The sequence below is a fragment of the Neolamprologus brichardi genome, chromosome 20, assembly GCF_056152115.1.
Source record: "Neolamprologus brichardi isolate AB-2024 chromosome 20, ASM5615211v1, whole genome shotgun sequence".
Classification (NCBI taxonomy): Eukaryota; Metazoa; Chordata; class Actinopteri; order Cichliformes; family Cichlidae; genus Neolamprologus; species Neolamprologus brichardi.
The window spans coordinates 27,953,918-27,975,642 of NC_142123.1; the positions used below are offsets into that span (position 1 = coordinate 27,953,918).

Genomic DNA, 21,725 nt, shown 5'->3' on the forward strand with positions numbered 1-21,725 from the left:
GTTTGATGGTGGAGGGACGGACAGACCTCTACTGGCTAGGCAGTGCTTGGCCTCATGTGGCAGGAGTATGCAGGCAGTTCCTGAAAGATAAAGGAACTGAAACAGCTAACTGCCCCCCACGCTCGCCTGGCCGAAACCCAGTAAAACAGCTCTGGGACATTATGTTTTGGTCCATTCGATGCTACCTCAGACTGCCCAGTAGCTTAGTCATCTGGTCCAGATATGGGAGGAGATCCCCAGAAGACACCATCCATGGTCTCACTAGGAGCATCCCCTGACATTGTCACGTATGCATATCTTGGGCCTTCACATACATCTGAACACAATTTTGAGTTGCTACAATGAAAATTCAGCATAATGGACTTGCATGCTGTATTAATTTTTCACTTTGATTTTTTTGTTGTCTTTGAATTCAGCCATCTATGGTTTGATAATGATAATTTTCATTAAATGATGTGGCATCCTTATGATTTCATTATGTGTTTGAAAGTGTTTCTTTAAATTTTTGAGCAGTGTATTTCACAGTAAGCGTGCATGCACCAGGCTTTATCCCTTTAAGCTCCACCCAGCAGGTGTAGAAGGTCTTTAGCATTACTTCAAAAGTAATCAAACAAGTCTCATTTGAGTCAAACATCTGCAGACGTGCTTCAAGAGTAAGCAAGGCAAAAGTAAGTACAGTGTCTTAAAATTTCTGTTTTTTATTTAACATTGTACAACAACATTTCTTTTTTTTATGTTGAGCTTTAACATCTGTCTAATTGTGTTTGCCTTTACACACGGCATTTTAGTCAGCTGCAATCAGTCACACTACAGGCATACACCAGTTGTTAGGAATCGCTTATTTACATTAACAGGTTATATGTAAGAGATGTAATGTAATATCCCTAGGTTGTGATATTGATAAGATATATTATTCACACAGTATTGCCATATTGAAGATTTATTTATTAGACAAAAAGGCTAAATCTAATTTCATTTTCTTAATGCAGTTATATCTCTTTTTAGCTTTATTTATTTAAAATCTTCTTTTCCTGTTTAGTGTTTAACAGTTTATAACAATGTAACAACAATTACAACTGACAGCTGTTGGATCATCTGTTCAATATAAAAAGTAAAAATATCTGTGTATTCATAATGTATTGTCTTTCTGGTGAAAAATAACATAAGATTTTCTCCTGCATGGAGAAAAGGATTACTGAGGACTGAATAAACTTGTGCATGATCTTTTATTTACCCAGTGTAGATCAAACATTTTATTAGTCCCGTGAAGTTTTGGCTGATCTTTCATTCATCAAGGTTAGATAAGGACCTTACACTTAAAGTATGGGCCAGGTTTAGTATGAAGTATAAAATATACCATGATGTTTCAGGTATGCTGTTGAGTTTTCATGATATGGATACTTTCATGAATTAATGACAAATTTTACAAAAAAGACACCAAATGACTATGACTATTTTAATTCCTTAAATTTCACTTTGAAGACATTGCATAAAATTTCTGTCTGCTTAATATATTTTGCAATGTTGTAGCCATGCAACAGGAAAGCCCACGTTATGTGATTGACAGGCCGGCATATAACCTCCCTGACTTTGACAGAGAATTTGACAAAAAGAGTCGACAGTTCCCTGTTGGAGAAAAAGTAAAGAAACTCTTCAGGTACCGAACTGCAATCTTACTGCACAGTCAACATGAACAACGTGCTTTTCTCTCTCACAAACTCTTGTGATAAGCCTCTGTATTATATTCAAATAGCACTGGGATACATAACTAGAACTCAAGTTTACATGTGTGTTATTGAATTTTATAAATGAACAAGCAGAAAACCAGAGGTCTTCTAAGACAGTTTTTTGTTTTTTTTGTTAGATGCTCTGTACCCAGGCTCAAAGGCTTGTTACTTAAACACCTGCCGGTTCTAAGCTGGCTTCCCAAGTACAAAGTAAAAGAAAACCTGCTGTGTGATGTCATCAGTGGGGTCAGCGCCGGCACCATTCAGGTTCCCCAAGGTCAGTCAATCTTCTACTCTCAGATAACTCTGTATAACAGCCTTTGACTGATGCTAGCTGGTGGAGTGGATAACAGTTTTTGTGTTATTTTTTATTATTTATTTGACAGCTTCTTTTCTTTCCAGGCATGGCTTTTGCTCTCCTTGCAAATCTTCCTCCTGTCAATGGTCTCTATTCCTCTTTCTTCCCCCTCATCCCATATTTCTTCATGGGCACTGCTCACCAGATGGTCCCAGGTAAATCAGAATGATTTATCTACAGCAATTTTCTATGATGACAGTGATAAGTTACCAGAGCTGCATGGTGCTGCACTGAGCCTGACTTTGCCCGCTTTGCAATATGGCAAGGAAAATAGATGTGACACCCTACTTTCTATGTCTAGGTACTTTTGCTGTTCTCAGCATTATGGTGGGAATCGTGTGTCTTAGGCTAGCCCCCGAGTCGGATTTCAGTCATTTCAATGCCACTCTTAATGCCACAGTAGTGGACACTGACAGGATGAATGAAGTTCGTCTGGCTATATCTGGTACTTTGGCCTGTCTCACTGCAATCATACAGGTACTTATACATCTAAAAGCTCAGTCCTTTAAGGTAAAATCTGAAAGCAATATGGGATATAGTTTAAAGGTGGCACACTGAGTATGATTTATGTCTGTACAGATTGGTCTTGGCTTCATGCAGTTTGGGTTTGTAGCCATCTATCTGTCAGAGTCGTTTGTCAGAGGCTTCATGACTGCTGCAGGACTGCAAATCTTAATTTCAGTGCTCAAGTACATCTTTGGCATCACAGTGCCATCTTACAGTGGTCCGCTGGCTGTTATATATGTAAGTTACCCATTCATTATTAAAGAAAAATATGATCGGATACTTTGCAAAATTATGATTTGCTGAAAATAATTTCTTTCCAAACAGACTCTCAAGGATATAATATTGGGCCTTCCTGATACCAATATAGCCTCCTTAGTCTTTGCTTTGGTCAGCAGTGCAGTTTTGATTGTGGTGAAAGAACTAGGTTTCCACTTTCGTCATAAACTTCCTTTCCCTATTCCTATTGAGATCATCGTCGTAAGTAATAATTTTTTCTTTTAGATATTTGAGATACCTGTTGCACAGACGTTTTTCTGGGGGCACATAAGAGAATTAACAGTATATAATAGAACGTAGCGTGATTTCTGTTCCTGTTTTACACAGGTGGTGGTGGCCACAGCCATCTCAGGTCCGCTGCATCTTCCTGAGATCTACCACATGGACATTGTGGGCAATATTCCTCTGGGGTAAAGCAGACATCAGCTTTTTTGTCCTACTGTTATTCATAAAAGCCATTAAAGAATGTTTAACTCTGATTTGTTTCATGTCTCTGTTTTCTAGATTTCCTGCACCGATCCTCCCAACAGTGAGTCAGTGGGAAGACATGTTGAGCACAGCTTTCTCTCTGGCTATTGTCGGATACGTCATCAACTTAGCTATGGGCAGGACACTGGCAGCTAAGCATGGCTATGATGTGAATCCCAACCAGGTTTGAAAAACTGCATCTCTCTTAAAAGTGTAAGAAGTGTATTTTATTTCACTTTTGTCAACACCGAAACGGTCTTTTTGAATAGGAAATGTTGGCTCTAGGCTGCAGCAATTTCCTTGGATCTTTCTTTAAGATCCATGTGATCTGCTGTGCTCTGTCTGTAACGCTGGCTGTTGACAGTGCTGGAGGAACCTCACAAGTGAGTGCAGATCATACTCAAATTATAACTAAGAACCTACTGAGGAAGATTTAGTATGGACTATAAATACAGCAAATGTTTACCAAAGCCCCTAACTACTGCACTACTGCTCTCTTGTAGTTTGCCAGTCTGTGTGTAATGCTAGTAGTAATGGTCACCATGCTCGCCCTGGGAATCTATCTAAAGCCACTCCCAAAAGTAAGTGGACATAACAGTGTGAACCTGAAATATCATACAAAACATACAGACGTAAGAGAACAACTGAGACATATTAAGTAACTCCAGTTATCTTTGTTTCTCCAAGTCAGTGCTTGGAGCGTTGATCGCAGTAAACCTGAAGAACACGCTCCTACAGCTCTCTGATCCCTTTTACTTATGGAAGAAGAGCAAACTGGACTGTGTAATTTAAATCATTTGATATGATATTGAAGCATAATGCAATGTTTTTTTTTTTTACTATATTTTTTTCATGTCTTATTGTCTCTTTTTTAGTGTGTGTGGGTTGTGTCATTCTTGGCCACATTCTTTCTAAGCTTGCCTTATGGTGTTGCTGTCGGAGTGAGTTTTTCCATCCTGGTAGTTATATTCAAGACACAGTTGTGAGTAAACTGTATGAACATGTAGTACATTTGAACCAAAAATGAGCTCTACTGTTTTAGTTTTTCATAACTACGTTTTCCTTACAGTCGCAATGGTTCAACAATTGTTCAAATTAAGGATACAGATATCTACAGAAATCCAAAGACATACAGCAAGGTATATTAAGTATATATCATTTTTTTTTACCATTAGAAATGACAGGATAAATTGCATCTCATTTTTTTGTAACAACTCCACAGGTCATATCAGTAACAGGTGTGAAAATAGTTAACTATTGCTCACCAATCTACTTTGCAAATGCGGAAATATTTCGCCAGAGAGTCATCAAAAAGGTAAGACAAAATGGCCACTTTTCCCGTCAGGCAAGGTTGGCCATGTGTTCATGTGACATGTAGATGTTTATATAGTATTTGTATACCTAGACTGGGCTGGACCCTGGCAAACTTATCCTGGCCAGGCAGAAGTTCTTGGACAAAGAACAGAAGGAAAAAGTGAAACAAGATAAGGACAAAACGTCAAGAAGGCGGAAACCCAGCTCTTTGGTTAACATGAAAGCTCAGGTAGGATCAAGTTCATATGACATCAGACACATGTAATTTACGGGCCATCCAACTGTTGATATATATCCCACTGAGTTAAAGGTGATTCACTGAAAGTACAACTTGTGACCTTTTTGTACCTTTCTGTATTTGTTTCCTGTAAATCTAGACCATATCTCAGCTTGAACTGCAAAATGACTTTGATATGAAAGATGGCAGTGCCAACAATGTTGGACTTCCTACAAGCTATGTCAACTTCCATTGTAATGACATTGAACATGGCGAGCAGTTACCTGACCAAGAGCCATCCAGCCCCCCTGTTCTCACCCTGGAGCCCACGCCAGTGCCCTTCCACACTCTAATCCTCGACATGGCGGGGGTCTGCTTCATAGACCTGATGGGCATAAAAGCATTGATAAAGGTTATAAAGTTCTCTCCTGTGCTAACAGAGTCAGGATTAATATAATATAGGATTAATGTAATGTAATATAAGTACACTAAATGTTTTACATTTTGTTTTATGGTGCAGAAAGTAACCATAAAAGACTAAAGATGCAGTTATTTTAGATTGGAAAATAGTTTAAATTGGCAGCAAATGTTTTTTTGAAAGGGGCTTTATTATGTTTAATAATATAAAATGGATGTCTAACAGCTAAGTTAATTAACACAAATTATAATTTCAGAGAATTTCTCATTTTGATATTCCCATATCAAAGAGACTGAGGCAGTTATGTTCAAATAGAAAAAGAGAGCTTCTAACCTGCGTTGAACACATTTTTGAATCATGAAAGGATGCCTTACTTTTTTCTCAAATATTTCATTTTCAGTTAGCCAGATGCTGTTCAGCCGAGCCTTTTTATGAGAGCATTAATAATTGGATTTCGTTGTAAGTTCATGTATGTGCATATCCATGACAAGTTTTCTTTCTTTCATTTTCCACGCAGATGAACTCGGGCTACACGACGCTGGGCATTAAACTGTACCTGGCTAACGTTCAAGGTAAAATCTTAAACTACCTGCATTTGTTCACACCTGTTGGCTCATCTGTACAGTTGGCATGGCAACAAAGACCTAATCATTCATAAAGCACTGAGTCCATTAGCTCTGTGAAGTGCTCTGTCAGAGGAAAACAAGTTAGACATTGCTTATCATTTTGTGCAGGTAACCTCAATTTCCCAGCGAGATAAAGGGAAGATCCACAGTGACTGTAGTTTATCATGCTTGATTACTTTAAAGCTGCAAATTTTCTCTTGTTTCCTGCCTTAGAGAATTGTAATTACAATACTACAGGCGCGTTAGGCAAAATCACTACGTTTAACAATGTCTTTGTCCCTGTATAATATTAGTTGCCTTACTTGCAGCCCAGGTGTATGAAGAACTGGAGGCCGGGGGAGCGTTTGAAGATGGCAATATTGCCCGCAGTAATCTCTTTCTTTCTGTTCACGATGCCATTCTGTTTGCTCAGCAGACCTCTGGAGAGAGGGAAGTCTACTCAAAGGTAGGCCTCTCTGCATAAAATAGCCTTATCAGACAAATTCTTTTCAAAACATCACATACAAACACATGCTGTTTAAACCCTCTAAGGTTAGGGATATGGGGACAGATTAAACAGAGGAGAAAAATATTTTTTTTTCTTAAGTGAAAAATTCCTCTTCTTAGTACAGCTTTTGTCACCTTATCTGGTTCAGCAAAGGTAAACAGAAATATCACAGGGTTTTGTGACAGAGTAAGCGCCACAACAAACAAAGCTGTACGTTACACCAAGGTCATGGCACATGCTGTATGCTCTGTATCTGATTTAGTCTCTCATATTGTTTCTCATTGTCACATGAGCTAGAGCCGCCTTTTTATTAATCTAACATGACACACACACCATAGAAGACAATAGCAAATTATTATAGGTGAAAAGGTAGAAAATTGTTAATATTTTTTTAATTCAGAAGATTAATAAAATAGATTATGTTGTACATTTCTAAATAGAAAGTAAAATAGCTCCCTAAAATTTGGTTAATGATAAAAAAAAAATATTACTTAGAATGGATAACAAATGATTTTAAAGCATACTGTAGTTCTGTAATGCAAAAGTCTAGGTCTTTAAAGAGCACTTTGGAGTAACTGCTTTCACACAGTTAAAGGAGATTTCATTGTATGCCAACTGTCTTACTGCATGTCATGTCAGTATTAATAGAATCCCATTGTGTACAAGCCTGTTTAACTAAAATATGTGAAATGTTGTTGGCTGCAGGCCCAGGGAGCAAAACAGGGACTTGATTTTAACATTAATGAGGAGAAGGATCTGGAACAGGTACACTGACGTTTGTTTGCACAACCTGATACAAAATGACAGGCTCACCTACTTATTATTAATTCTGTAGCGAACATTCTGTGTCTAAGAGTCACTTTACTTTTGCAGGAAATGTTTTGAAGTGAACAAGAGCAGAAGAAACATACTGAAGATATTGTCAATAATCTTGACATTATTCTGCAATTTATGAAATGCGTTCTTGCCAAAATCCTCCAAAATTGTCCTCTGCTTGAGCTTTCATCTTTTATCCGACTATCTAAAATTTTCAAATGTTCTACCTTGATCAGTAATCAGGGGCAGTATCCAGTACTTCACGTCACTGGCAGGGGGTGGCACGTACTAGCGCAAGAGACACCAGCAACAAGCAAGTGCTAATGAAGGGAACTCTGGGGCTCGGTTTGCCTACCTTTTATAATAACTGAGGAGTGAACTGCTGACTGCGCAGTCATACAGAAGTGCTCCTGTAATTAAATGAGAGTGTGCATGGCCACAGCTGTGAGCTACAACTAGCTGAGCAGTCTGGCTAAGCCCCTGTGGAGGTAAGGAACTGCAAAAGGCTAAACATAAGTGAAAGGAAGATTACATAGTATCAGCAGTTTCATGGCTTTGTTGTTGCAAACTCTGTTAAGCACCAGAGTCTTCATAATTGTCCATAAGGCAGAATTGAGCTACAACACCAAATAACACTCTTAATTGTTGCCTCTTGCGCCAGTATAAACTGTAAGAAAGAGAAATGTGTGGGCCAGATAACTTGTGTTTGTGTAGCAGGTGCTTAAAGGCCTGTGGTGTCTAGTCTAGCAGCAGGCTGTCAGTGGTGTTGGTATGCCTGTGATGCATGAATGGATTTATAACGCTATTAAGAAATCATCCTAAGGTATTCTGGCACACATCTGCTCCTCTGCTCCCCTTCGTCTCTGCTGCAAATTGGCACCACAAGTGATTACAAGGTTTCTATGGCCATCAGCTTTAATTTGGAGCCTTGGGAAAGTCTTTCATCGCTTAATGCATGTAAGTGTCTGTGTGTGTTTGTGTTTAATTCATCACCTGCAGCTTACACTTCTCTTTCTTCTCTGCCTCATTGTTTTCAGGCAACCTGTGTGGACTTGATTTGATTTAAATTAGAGGGGTATTTTGATTGAAAGAATTAGTTTGACTATTGTTTGACATATGGTTATGAGCTATTATTGTCCTACTTTTCTTGACTATAAATGTTTCAATGTACTGTGTAAGAAAAGGCAATCTCTCTGTCATTTTTCATTTTCCATACACAACACTACCAAAAGCTAATAGACCACTATATTCATTTGTTGTACTAACTTTAGCCAGTATAGCAGTTTTTATTATGTACACGTGATAGCTCATTAGAAAAAAGTTTTCAAAGGAGTCTGTGCAGTCCTTTGAAATGCAGAGGAGTTCAGCTCAGTGACAGCAAGTCGCCCAAATCATCACCCCTCCACCCCCCTTGACAGTTGGTATGGGTTGTTTGGCTGTGGGTTGTTTGGGGTGGTAGAACAGGTCAGCTACTAACCAGAAGGTTGATGGTTCGATCCCAGGCTCCTCCAGTCTGCATGCCAAATATCCTTGGGCAAGATACTATCCCCATGTTGCTCTCCGATGCATCCATCAGAGTGTGAATGTGTGTGAATATTAGATAGTGAGCACTTAACAGCTTATAAAAAAATGCTTGTGTGACTGGGTGAATTAATTAGCTGTATAAAGTGCTATGAGTGCTCAGATAGAGTAGAAAAGCCCTATATAAGAACCAGTCCATTTACCATTTGTGCTGATATACTATGTTTGGTTTACCAGACATGGTTCTCTGGTTCTCTCTGCATTGTGGTCAAACATATCTACTCAAGTCTTATCTGTCAACCTTTCCAAAACATACATGCTCAGTTTTTTTTTCTAATGGTGCTGTCATTAACTTCAACATTTAACATGCTCACTGAGGTCTTGGTATGTTTTTTTTTTTTATTTTCTTTGAACATTGAATGGTTTGACTTTGAATTTGCTGGGACATGCAGACTGTGGCATTGTGTTAACGTACACCTGAATAAACCAATAAACAGCCAAAATGTATTCTTTTATAGAGGCAGTCACACTTACTGACCATCAGTTAATCAGATGCCTTTGATTAGCAGTACCTGGTTGCTCCTCTTAATTCCTATAGCTCCGGTATTGGTGAGGACTTCATAAAGTCCTTTGAAAATGTTCTTTTTCAAATGACTGTAGTATTTAATTTCAATCACTTTCAATTAATTTCCAGTTTTTAATGTTTTTTTAAAAATTTTTTTTATAAATGTTACGTTTTTGAGTTTCAGTTATATTATGAAAGTTATTAGTTATTGATATGAATCAAGATGTCTTTCATCGCAATACAAAAACAACACTCTGTTAAGACAAGTCCCTCACATTCATGCAGAAATCCCAAACTTAGTAAGCATCTACATTACTTACTCTTGCCTGTGCTAAGACATTTTGATAATATTGATTGTTGGCCTAAATCAATTTACTTTGTATTTTTAGTTAAATATGTTAGTTCATTTGTGTTGTTTTTATTTTTATCTCAAAAATAAATGATTGAACGATGAAATTAAACGAGTTATTTGCACTAATATCACGAAATTTCAGTGGTCATTACTGAGCATTAAATTACTTTACAGTAACAATACTGTAGACCTATGCACATGTTTGTGTGTAAAGCAGGCCTAGCTTAAAAACACCAGGTGACTTAATACACAGTAGTTTCTTGCACTTTAGGAGAATCTTTTGATTTGTATAATATTGCAGTTTGGTCAACATTAATTGCAATATTAATGTAGATATGCTTCCATACTGTAAAAAAACAAAAGTAACAAAATACAGTAAATAATGTATGCAATAAATATATGGATCACAGAAACATGTCAGTCATAGTTTTGAAATTGTGTGGTTGCAGCTTTTTGTGAATTGTTCAGAGTGAAAGGGATTAAAATACCGTAACACCTCCAAGCCACTGGTTCACATCGTCTATGCACCCACCCATGAATTCTGGGCAACTGTTTATTCTTATTTGGTGTTGTTACAACTTTACAGTTACCATCATATTTTATTCCTTTCTAATGTATTCAAATTGAACCAACAGACTTTGGACTACTTCTGTTTTCAATCGGACCCCCTTGATACTGTGACATTACTCCATAATTACTCTTTATCAATGAAGCAATAGGTAGAAAAAAACCAAACCTTTCTGGAGGTCAAACGATGATTACACTGAACTATGAAATACCTCCAGCTAAATCCCTTTTCAAATGAGATGCTGTTATAATGGACTAGCTTCTTAATCCTGTAATAGCAAGTTCACATAAAAATTAATTTTACACCCCTTGCACATTCATTGACCATGATGGTTTAATTAACAAGGTTCCTTTTAGAAATCTGAGACCAAGAGATTTATGTATTAAATTTGTTTACACGCCCAGTGGTTTCATACTATTGAGACTAATTGCATGGTGTCAGAGGGTATCTTCTCATTGAGTTATGGGACCTTGTCATTTAGCGCTCGCGTGCTTTTATGAAGCGCCTTCCCCGAGAAAATATTTAGCTTTGACCTTTCAAAATCAGATTTAAAATTGGAGCGCTTGGATAAAGACCCAGGAAGCCAAAGACTGTTGTGCAAATTGGATGTAGGAAATGAGGATGATGGAGAAAAAGCATATCACTTCTGTAAATTTAAATAATTGTTGTCTGACATTGATCAATTGACAGCAGTTGGTGCTTTGCATATGCATTTTACAGGCCTGTGTTTGGGGATCTGTTCTGCATCATTAACAAACTAGTTTTAAGCTGGGGCATCATAAATCTTGATTGTGTAATGTCAGCAAATTGTCTTTGGACAGGGTTTGTTTCCAGAGTTGCAAAGAGCAAATGTGACCAGTGATATCTGGTATTAATTAATGCTGCCTATTGTCTCATTCCAGTAGTTCAGCAGCAACTAAATGCACCAACAATGGAACGTTCTCCTGTGATTAATTAAGGCATAAAATCATTAAGTCTGCGTGTGTAACTGGAAGATGGTTAATTATTTATAGTTGAATTAAGCCACAACCCCACGTCTGATTGAAGATGCTGTTCAACCTTCTTGCCATTTTTGTTTTCCTCCAACATCAACTTGTAGATGCACTGAATTCTTTCTTTACACGCTACCATTATTGCATTAAAAGCAAAAGCAATGCTAATTAATTATTTCAAAAGCTACTGACCTTTATGAAATGACTGAAACTACAAAAAGCAGAATTTTTCTGTTAACAGTTATCATAAACAAACATGCAACAAGAAGATAAATCTTTAGAGATTCACAAATTTGACCTTGCTAATCAAGACAGATTTGCAGCTATTGTGTTGGACAGGTATGCAAGTGAGGTGTTTTATCATCCTATCAAGTCATTAAACAGAGTGGGGGTGCTGTTTGCGTTCCTGTCTCTTACTAGATTAAAAACAACAACAACGCAACAAAAACCAACCCCCTCCCCCCTCCAAAAAACGAGCGATGACTATAGATTCTGGCTCCTTACTGAGCCCTTCAGTATCAGTGGGGAAATTAGACAAGACAATGCAAAACAACGCAGTGTGGTGCAATGCTGGGAGAACTCATTAGAACACTACACAGAGTGTAGAACAGAGCCACATGATGCTTTGCAGCATGTCACCAGGGGTGTTATGAGTGTTATTACACAATGATCATTTAATAGCTGCTGTACAATTATTTCATTTATTTTGAGAATTGAATGATAAGCTCACAGCCCAATTTAGAAGATCTCCATCAACACTGATGGAGTGTTTGTATGTTCAGACTTTTAGAACCGAACTGTTTCTGCACAACAGGCACTTGACTTTAGAGACCATCACTAGGCATAACTGGGTGCCTACAAATGCCTGTCACATGGAGTATGCTGAGACCATTAACTGCGTAAGCATTAGTGAAATTGCCACTTGCTTCAGCTACGTAATATAGCAGAATCATTAACACAAACATATTAGCATCCCAGTGAGTTCTACATGAAAGTGATCCATAAAATTTTCCATAAATGCAAGTCTGAAAGCTGAAAAAAAGGGGAAAATAGGAAAAAAGGAACTGGCTTCAATACCAGACCAGTTGAGACCAGTTTGGCTTGCTCTCTTTATGCCTGATGTCTCATGGGTAAATCTGCCTTTCTCTGGCTCAGAGGAAACACACCTGTCAGAAACACACAGGAGAAATCTTCTGCTTTTATCTCCACAAGTAGACAAACCAAGCAGCCATTACTGAAAACCCTTTACCAGATGTTACCATGACTTTGCTGTTGCTCACCTCTTGATTATTCACAACCTTTCTTTGGGGGAATTCAACCTACCTTTGGGATGACTTTTTCTAGAGTCTTAAATTAGAGCTAAAATAACTTAATCTGTTGTAAAATGTATTAACATCCCCTGATTTGAAAGCATCATGCTTATCTTAACATGTAAACTGCTGCACACAATGCACTATTCTATACAGTAGAATAGTGCAACCAGATTTTTTTTATTCTTTAAATCCCCCTCCCCCCCCCCCCCCCCCAAAAAAAAAAAAAAAAAAGAAATTAAAAAATAAAATAAAATAAAATAAAGGGAGATTTATGGTGGAAGTTGAAGTTTCAACATTGGCCATTTACTATGTTTAGGCATATGAGGCGTTTTATTGTGACACCAGTACACAGTACTGCTTAGTGATTCAGTGTGCCTGACTCACTAAAACTCTAACTGCATCACATTATGACCATCTGTTCACCTCTCTCTTGCATTTTATTAGATGACAACTGCAGGTGAAACTGCTTTTCTATGGCTGCTCTCGGAGTTAAAGCAATGAACGCAATATACAAACTCACTTTAAAACGATAAATGACAATATGCATTATTTTCTGCTTTTATAACATGGACATTTATTATAGCCATTAAAAATTGCTCATAAGTAGGGTTCAACCCCATTCACAAACGCAATCAAATGATCATGTAGAATCCTGTATTGACGTGCCATAACCACAGGATGGCACTGTGGCTATATCTGTCAACCCAGAACATCCTCCTGTCTGATCAGCACTAAAAAACTTTGAAGAAGTCTCTGACCCCCCCCTCCCCCCTCCCCCCCAAGGAAACCATGAAAGGTAAAGTTGTGAAAGCTGAAGTCGAGGCGATTAAAAAAAGTATGACTTTAAAAGAGCTGGTGTTGTGATCTTGTTTCCTGTGATCCATATATATTGAGCAAAGGCAGAGTGATGGTTGAGTGGGGACTGCAGCAGCTCAGTGGCCCTGCAGATGAATGAAGATGCAAATGGAGGGAGGGGGAAGTTAAAGCCTTTAGTGACACTAAGCACACCCCAGAGGCCCTGGTGCAGAACGCTCAGCCTCAGCACATCAAGGACGCAGCCCTCTGTCTGAGCGTCCCCTTGGCACGCGCTACATCCAGTCCGTCTACATTTTCATCCAGACAAACACTTGACTCCTTATGCCAAGCTGAGCCAACGACAAGAGACAGATGAGATGTGTCCCCCTCAGAGAATCCAGTTTGATAAGCTGGTCCACAAACTATTAAATAACCCAAAGAAACCACAGGAAAAAACCCCTCCTTCTGTTTAACATGAGAATGGATATGCCTGGAAACCGTACCTTCAGACGCTGGCATCGTCTTGGCTGCAAATGTCAATTTCATGTCACATTCTCTCTCTATTCATCCATGCTATCTGTGATTGCTACATCCTTTGCATGAGAATGGCTTGAAATGAACGCTGGCCTATTCTTCGGATCTCTGGAAATGACATGAATCTTAAAGGATGGGGTTGAATCCAATCACATGATCAGGCTTTACTTTATAGAATCTAAAATGGTGCACCACATTGTATTCTTTTACAGTTATGAAGGATGCCTCAACAAGATCACGGTGTGCTCATAGCTTTCTTTGTCAACCTTAGTTGACAAAGTAACTAGAAACTAAGCTTTCTGGCGGGACCTTCTCTATGCTAAAGAGTGTCACAGCTATGATGCAGGCCCCCTTGTGGCATGTTGTTTCTGTGAGTCATTCAGGCATACAGAACTCTGGCTTTCCTCTCCACTGGTTACAGAAATACGGGTGAGCCCACAGCAGGTGAACCTGTCATACTCAGCACCTGCGAGATCCTAACAGTCAGCAGGGGAAAACTGAAGGACAGAGGAAGTTTTGTCATGAAGAGTTTTACTGTGCCACCTGGGAAGCTAAGCGACGAAGGTGAAACACAATGTTGTTTAAAGACACATGGCGAGAAAGACGAACTGTTACAAAATGTCATTACTGCATGCTACAGGGTTAAGGCAACATTCTGGCAATGTAAGGCATCTTTATTTTCAAAATCAAAGTCAAAGAAGTGTGAATTGCCTTATGCATTTGAATATTAAGGCAAAACAAGAAGATTCAAGTTCAAATGACATCACTGTAAAGGGAACCCTTGCAATGTTCTAGGATTTTAGGCGAGTGCTTCGGTAATACGACAAAACTCCGCACACACCTTTGGTCTTAGAGCTTTGCTCATACAGCTTTGCTTGGCACTATAATTTGTTTAAATGTTGATTTATGAACTAATAGTCGGTAATTGCTACTTAGTGCCACTGTTAATCCAAGCTGTCTGACTCCTGAAGCACATTAGGCCAGATTTGTATAATGAAGTAATTAGTTCAATTATGACGAAGAAAGTAGTGTTAGAGTAAGAAACAAGAAGCTCGAAAGTACTCCAGCGCCGTGAGCTTGTTTTCTATCTTGCAATTATGAAACTGTTTGTCTCAGCAGAGTAAGTAAAAAAAAATATTCGGAGAAAATGCTTTTCTTAATTAAAACTTGCACATGTCAACAAAGTAAATTTGAAATTAGACATTTTTATTTTGTTGGTCTTCCGATACAAATTCTGGACTGACTTACTGCATCTCAAATATCAAGTTATTTCAGCTTGCTAAGAGTCCTTCCCACTTCCCACTTTCAAAAAAATATAGCCCTGTGTTTTCTGTTTGGCTTTGTCACCCGCTGGAAGCTGCCATCACAACCAAGAGTGCTCCATTGTCTGCTAGCATTGTCATTGTTATTAGTCTTTTGGATTGCCTGTGGAGGTATCGGCAGGCTCCGGGGAAGCAGGCGCCAGGCTGGATAATTAGTTGTTCTTCGATGCCAGACGGGCACGTTGCCGTCACTTGGAGGGGAAATGGAAGGTGGCATCACTATCACAGTAACACCGGGACAACCTTTGGTGTAAGGGCTGGGTTCCAGCGCATCTGTCACAGTACCAGTCATCTACCCACTGGCAAGACAATAACACTTACCAGTCTAGCAACACACAAGGATAATTATTTGATCTCAAACTACATTATCCTCGTCACATTTATCATAATTAGCAGTAGTGATTTAGACTCGATATTTAGGTCCTGCATTGGTTCTGGTGATGATTGAATGTTTCAGGCATATTTCTCTGCAGGACTTACCAGAACAGCAAAACCAAAGAAGACAAAATATGTTCAGCTTTTATTTTTGTGCACTTATTTCATTTTTGATAATTGGAACGTTTACATCTGACATTCTCCCCAAACTACATGGCTTTACTGCTGGAACTGCTGGTGGCTCTGGAGTGACAGTTCTGAAGCCTTCCATGAGAAATGTGGACAATGACGAGGAGTAAAGCTGCGCCTATGAGCAAGGTGCCCCCGAAGCCCAACAGAAGACCGTACAATACTGGCAGAGCTACATCCATAGGCCCCTTCTGGTACGGAGGGACGCGAACCTGCTCCACAATCAGATCCAGGTCACGCCATGTCAGATCGCTAACTAACACACACACAGCACAAACAGGACAGACACACTTACCATCTCAAAGGATTATGGGAGCATTTCTGTCAAGTTTTAACTTGAATGAAGCACCCAGGAGACTGACGAAATGGACAGGTGATAATTACATTTTGGGTTTCCTAACTGTCCTGGGAAATATTACTTGTATAGCGAGAGTGTTGATACTGAGAAGTAATGAGCTGGAAGCATGCCCACAACCACCAAATCTAATCTGTCATCTCATCTAAACACTTAATAGATTCAGGGTTCAGTGAAACATTATACCATTTGTCATTCATGAAGTCTCCAGAGGAATAACCCAGAAATCTCCTTTGGACATCTGTAGTCACAGATCTGGGCTTAGCATGGACACAGATGCTAAGACTTAGTTGTCTATCATGTTTTCCTGTTTTATGATCTACCAAGCTCAAAAGTGAAAAATTCAAGCTTTGAGTTAAGTGATCATACCCGTTCTTTTTCTGGCCCTCTGGTGTCCGCGCTTTTGGTGTTTTGTGTCTGAAACAAAGTTTAAAGAGTTGACATATTTGTGATAATCTTCAACATAGCGCTTCAGGCTCAGGGCTTTGTCCTGGTTGATGTTCTTCCCCACTTCTGTGAATACAAAATAACACAAGCGATCATTATTTCTCTGCATCTCAAGGTATAAATGTGTTTACGTATCCTATAAAAGATTGTAAAATTGGATTTGATTGTTGTGTTTTTTGCAATAGCCATAATTACTTCTAGCAGGAGAGCTCCTGCTGTCCTTCAGAATAAAACAAAATGAATCTCTCAGGTTTTCAGTGTATGAGTAGATCTCTTCAGAAATGCAATCAAGTGTAAGATAATTGCTACATTTTGCATCCAGGCTTTTCCATCAAGCCCCCCGCCCCACCCCACCCCAAACTCCAGCTCATCTCTTCCTATCCTTTCCTTGTCTTTTTTTCACTCCAAAAGCTGCTGATGAAAGGAGCAGATGGTTTGTTCTGTGGCTGGTGTCAGCTCCACCGAGTCCTCTGTCAGATCATTTACACCTCCCTCTACCCAACGCCACTCGGCTGTGGACTTGTGTGCACACTGGACTGCAGCACATGCCACAAGACTGGCATTCCGCAAAATATGGCACTTTTGAAGTTCCAATTAAAATAAATCTCAGAGTAATGAAGCAATTATACACTGTTGTTAAAATCTTGAGGCCTTCTTGACCGAAATAAACCAATTTTGAAAATACACTGCCATGTACCCAAATGAGGCTTTGTTCTAATTTCCTTTTGTCAAGGGACATGCTGTGATGTCTGCTCATAGGGATTTGTTCCTATCAACAACACTGTACTGTGTATAAAAAGTCAGCCATTTTAATTTGAAAACCATTACATTAGTAGCACAACACAGTTGTTCTGTTTAAAAATAAATGATTCCATGCTACAGGAGGCAGGAGTCACCGTTATTCTCACCAGTGGCGATGTCTGTTCTGCCGATGTGATGCAAGGCACGTGAAAGCCTGTCATAGTAGGTCTCCTTGCCGTACCTCAGCAGCCAGTCTGTCAGGGCCGTTTGGCACTGGGCTGCACTATCTAGTAAACACAAAACATATGGCCCTCAGAAAGACTTTTCTTTGACTGTCAGTTTGATGCCAGAAACTCTCTAAGCTGAGCTGGCTGTGTGGGAAACAGGCAGGTTTCGAGGTGCGCTTTGTCTTTATACCTTATTACAGCTCATAGTGTCTTTTCATCTCTTGCTAAAAAGTAAACTTTGCATTATTTGTTCTATAACTTATTTTTGCATTGAAATGAAGAGTGACACTTAATGTTTAATGTATAAATAAGAAGCTTGTGACTTATGTGTTGCTGTCATCCTCAGATGTAGAAGTTTAGCTAACCTAGAGCAGAAGGCGTCTCTCTCTTGGCTCGAGGCTGGAGACCTAGGAGATTGTTTTCTGGCGAGAGGCGCTGAAGGTGCTCAAATATGTTTTCCTCTGGGTGAGAGAGGGCAGACAGGAGGTCCTCACACTCCCTAGGTGTCAGCATCTCCACTAAACGTTCCAGTTGTTGGACATCAATGTCTTCCGCCACTAAACAGCCATGACACAAACTACTAAAAGCGGTGCATAAACTCAAGGAAGACCACCAGTCTAACCAACAACATGGCAACGTGACCCTACACTGAAATCAGCTGCTGTCACATTAAATGTCATGCTTAATGAAGCATGGTGCAGACACAACAGAACATTTCTGCAGCACGGCTGTGCTTTTAATTAACAAGTGCTGCTTTTATGGCGTGAAACTGTCATTTTACCCTTCTCATCTGCAGTGCATAGAAACTCAATAATTCATACTTTATAACAGAGAACAGGAAAATCACAAATTTCATACTTCCCGTGTCAGCTCCAGTATTGCTGTCTGCTAATGGATACGAACCCAGCGTAAGAACATTTTCTCTCACCTGTGTCCTCTCCGACTGTTGAACTGTGTAGCAGAAAGAAGAAAGAGAAACAAAATTTCAAAATGTCCATGTCAGCTGTGTAGACCGATTTAATGCTACTAACAATCAAGGATGTTTATTTCCAAAAAGTCTAAATGATCTAGAATTCAAATGTAAACAAGTCAGATTTGTTTTGAATATGACTGGAATCTATTTTTAGTTAATCATTCATTAATATTTTTTGATTAGTAATATATCTACTGTATGTCAAGGGTTATAGTTAACAACTTAAAAAAAATCTTTATTTAAACAGAAACAAATATCCATTGAGATTAGATAATCTCTTTTACAAAGATGTCCTGGCAACTATAACAATAGTAAACAACTTATCATTTTGGGAAATGAAAAATTCTAATAAGAAAAAAAAAGTATTAAAAAATACTTTAGATTTATTAGAAAATTTATTAGGCATGATTTTCAGGTGTTTTGCAGCTACAGGTCATTTATTTTGTTTCCCATTTGGGACAGACAATACACATAAAAAAAAAAACCTTCTTAGAAACCATCTTAGTTTATTTCCAAACTTCAATAGGAATAAAAAAAAAAAAAAAACCAAACTTAAAACTTATTACAATGGCTACAAATGATGACAACCTTGATCATGCAACACCCTCAAACTCAGGGCTACAACTTTTGATTGGAAGACAGTCGCACAAGTTGGGTTGTTGGAAGCAACCTCTCTCCAAACAGCTGCAGTCTGACTCCAACAGGCAATCACTCACGAGCAGCCATCAATTTATTAAACAGAGCCTGTGGACAGCCCTATCACAAGCACTGTGCTGAAAAAAGATACAATGACTAAATGACTAACACCCAGTGGCTCTGACCTCACTTGTTATGAAGTGATTTGAGGAGTTGGTCCTAGCACTGAACAGAAAAGGTGTCCCTCCTCTCTACATTAATACTCGTTTTCTTACTGGTAAAAAAGGTCAACAGAGGATGACATTTCACTGGCCCTTCACATCGTCCTGTTACAGATCTATCTATGGATGTCGTCACTTATTATAGCTCCAACTTTAACACCTCCTATCAAGCTGGCTATGAAGCCTACACCCTCCCCCAACCCCAAATGTGTTTTTGGTAATCACACATTTTTTGTTAACTTAATAATCATATCTTATAAGTAAATGTCCTGCATTTATCACAACCCAAATTGCTTGAAATGTATTTGAAAAATGTAGCGCATTATGATGACTTTAACTGTCAGTTGGCCACTCTCTTTTATAAGCGTGCATAAGGAGATGCCACTTCCCTGTAGCAACATAGTGGATGGATTGACTCACAAGATTTCACAGGATTTAAGTCTGATGTAGGGGAGATGTAGGAGCCATGTGAGTATTGTTGGTTTGTTCTTTGGTTTACTGTTTTGAGCTGTGTTTGTTACCATAGTGACATGAATTCTGCATGCTTCACACAAGGGGTGTGTTTTCACATTACTTACCTGTTGACTCGGGCAACATCAGTATGGAGAGCATGGTGTAACATGTCGTTCGTGCCTTCGTGCATAGGCAAAAGATTCAGCCACTGCATTATTGGCATTTTCATACACATCAAACATTTTAGAGACTGCTTGTGTCCTGTTTATAAGGACATTGACATCCTGGAGGAGACCACTCCCATTAGTATAAAAATAATTATTCAAAGGAAAATAGGATTTGACTCAAAACTAATTTGTATTGATTTAGGTGTGAATGCTTCTTCTAAAGGAAAATGCTGAAACCCAAAAAATCCCAGTGAGATGCGCCCCCAAACCAAAACACAGGGAACCAGATCCCTTCACTGTAGGGGTCAAGAGTTCATGTATTTCCTTTGATTTGTTATTCGTCTGTGTCTGGGGGCATTTCATCAGGGTTGCACATTTTTTTATTGTCCCAATTGTGTTTGTTTGCTGTCTGAAAAACCCCCACATTGCTTGTAGCAATGCACTTAAAAGCCTGGTAGTGCAAATGTCTAAAACCTTTTAGAGGCCACTTGGAAAAAATCTTAATATTTTTCAAGCCACTGTGGAAAGCTTCAGCCACTGTTGAGTTTATATTCACATGAATGTACCCACATGCATAACCATGAGCCAAGAACATGCAGCTTAGCTCTGTTTTGTTATTATTATTTCAGACAGACCCCTGCCATAAAGACAGATGAGCACAAACCTTGAGATGCAATGCTTTATTTTAAATGACTTAAAATCTCCAAGTCTGGTTTAAAAAAGAGAGAAGAAAACCCTGTAGTTATAGACTTTATAAAAGCTGCAAAGCATAGCCCACACATGGAATCTGCATCACAAAATGCTGAAATCTTGCACAGAGTAACACTCAGGAATGGAAAAGTAAAACAGCAAAGACTATTATCTTTGCCTTTCCCTTTAATGTGCGCTACTGGAGAGAAGTGTGATGGGAGTAGTGGAGAGGCATCTCTCTAGCACCAAGAAACATGTTTAATGTGTGGGCTACAGTGAGGGCATGTTTTAAATTGTTAATAAGCTTCATTTGCCAAACAGTAAAGGTTGTTTGTGTGGGCTGAGTCTTAAATTCTCCATGTTGGCTAATGAAAAAAAATCATGCTCTGGGGCTGAGAACCACGGAAACTCGGGTGTGGGTGGTATAATAGCTCTGTAATGATTTGAGATGTTGCACTTTTTGAAAAAAAGAAACACCGGGCACAAGGTTTGGAAAATTTATTCATATTAAACAGTTTTTCAATGCAGTATATATTGATTGAAAAGTATGCATAGCTTATTTCACACAAAAAGTACATAAACTATACTATACAACAGTGAATAAATGGAAGCACCTTGTGAAAAAATTAATCGTTTCCAACACTGAAAATGCAAACCATAAAACAGCAGGTAGAAACTGAGAAACTTCAAACTGCCACGTTTATAACCTATGACTCAGTTGCTTTCTGCTGTTGTGACTGAAGTCGTATTTCCATGTCTCTTACACTTCACACCACTGAAATCTGGTCAAATACAGATACAGACTCCGGTGGAATGAAGGATAGAACACATGGAATATTCTGGCAGCGTCTGAAATTAAAGATAAAAATGTACATTGCCAAAACACTGCGCAGTTTTTTTCAACCTTCTTCTCGGAATTTCTTTCTGGCTCCGATTCATCCGTTTCCCCAAAGTAATATACCAAAATCAGTGTGTTTTTGCAGGAACATTGATTCCTAAGTTACATTAAGGAAAGCCTTGAGCTTTACTTTCACTGTTAAGCTTCAAGATAGAGGCAGAACCTGGAAGTTGGTGC

The 21,725-nt window shown here is 38.8% G+C and overlaps 2 protein-coding genes across 2 annotated transcripts; one reads left to right on the forward strand and one right to left on the reverse strand.

Annotated features, from left to right (window-relative positions):
• Window positions 1–1,532: 1,532 nt before the first annotated feature.
• Window positions 1,533–7,355, forward strand: LOC102793951 (solute carrier family 26 member 9-like). The gene is made up of 20 exons (XM_006794054.3): window positions 1,533–1,657; window positions 1,865–2,004; window positions 2,130–2,240; window positions 2,387–2,562; window positions 2,665–2,829; window positions 2,917–3,069; window positions 3,196–3,278; window positions 3,373–3,520; window positions 3,606–3,719; window positions 3,840–3,917; window positions 4,024–4,119; window positions 4,212–4,318; window positions 4,406–4,475; window positions 4,559–4,651; window positions 4,742–4,879; window positions 5,028–5,279; window positions 5,803–5,857; window positions 6,220–6,356; window positions 7,104–7,163; window positions 7,272–7,355. Exons 1-20 carry the CDS (start codon window positions 1,533–1,535, stop codon window positions 7,281–7,283), a joined length of 2,313 nt encoding a protein of 770 aa, XP_006794117.2. The 3' UTR covers window positions 7,284–7,355.
• An 8,338-nt stretch (window positions 7,356–15,693) lies between these two features.
• On the reverse strand, window positions 15,694–18,549 carry tmdd1 (transmembrane and death domain 1). The gene is made up of 5 exons (XM_006794053.3): window positions 18,439–18,549; window positions 17,876–18,067; window positions 17,451–17,570; window positions 16,465–16,608; window positions 15,694–15,996 (listed from the first exon to the last, which is right to left on the reverse strand). The coding sequence occupies exons 1-5, from the start codon at window positions 18,506–18,508 to the stop codon at window positions 15,761–15,763; spliced, it is 762 nt and encodes a 253-aa protein (XP_006794116.2). The 5' UTR covers window positions 18,509–18,549; the 3' UTR covers window positions 15,694–15,760.
• Window positions 18,550–21,725: the final 3,176 nt, after the last annotated feature.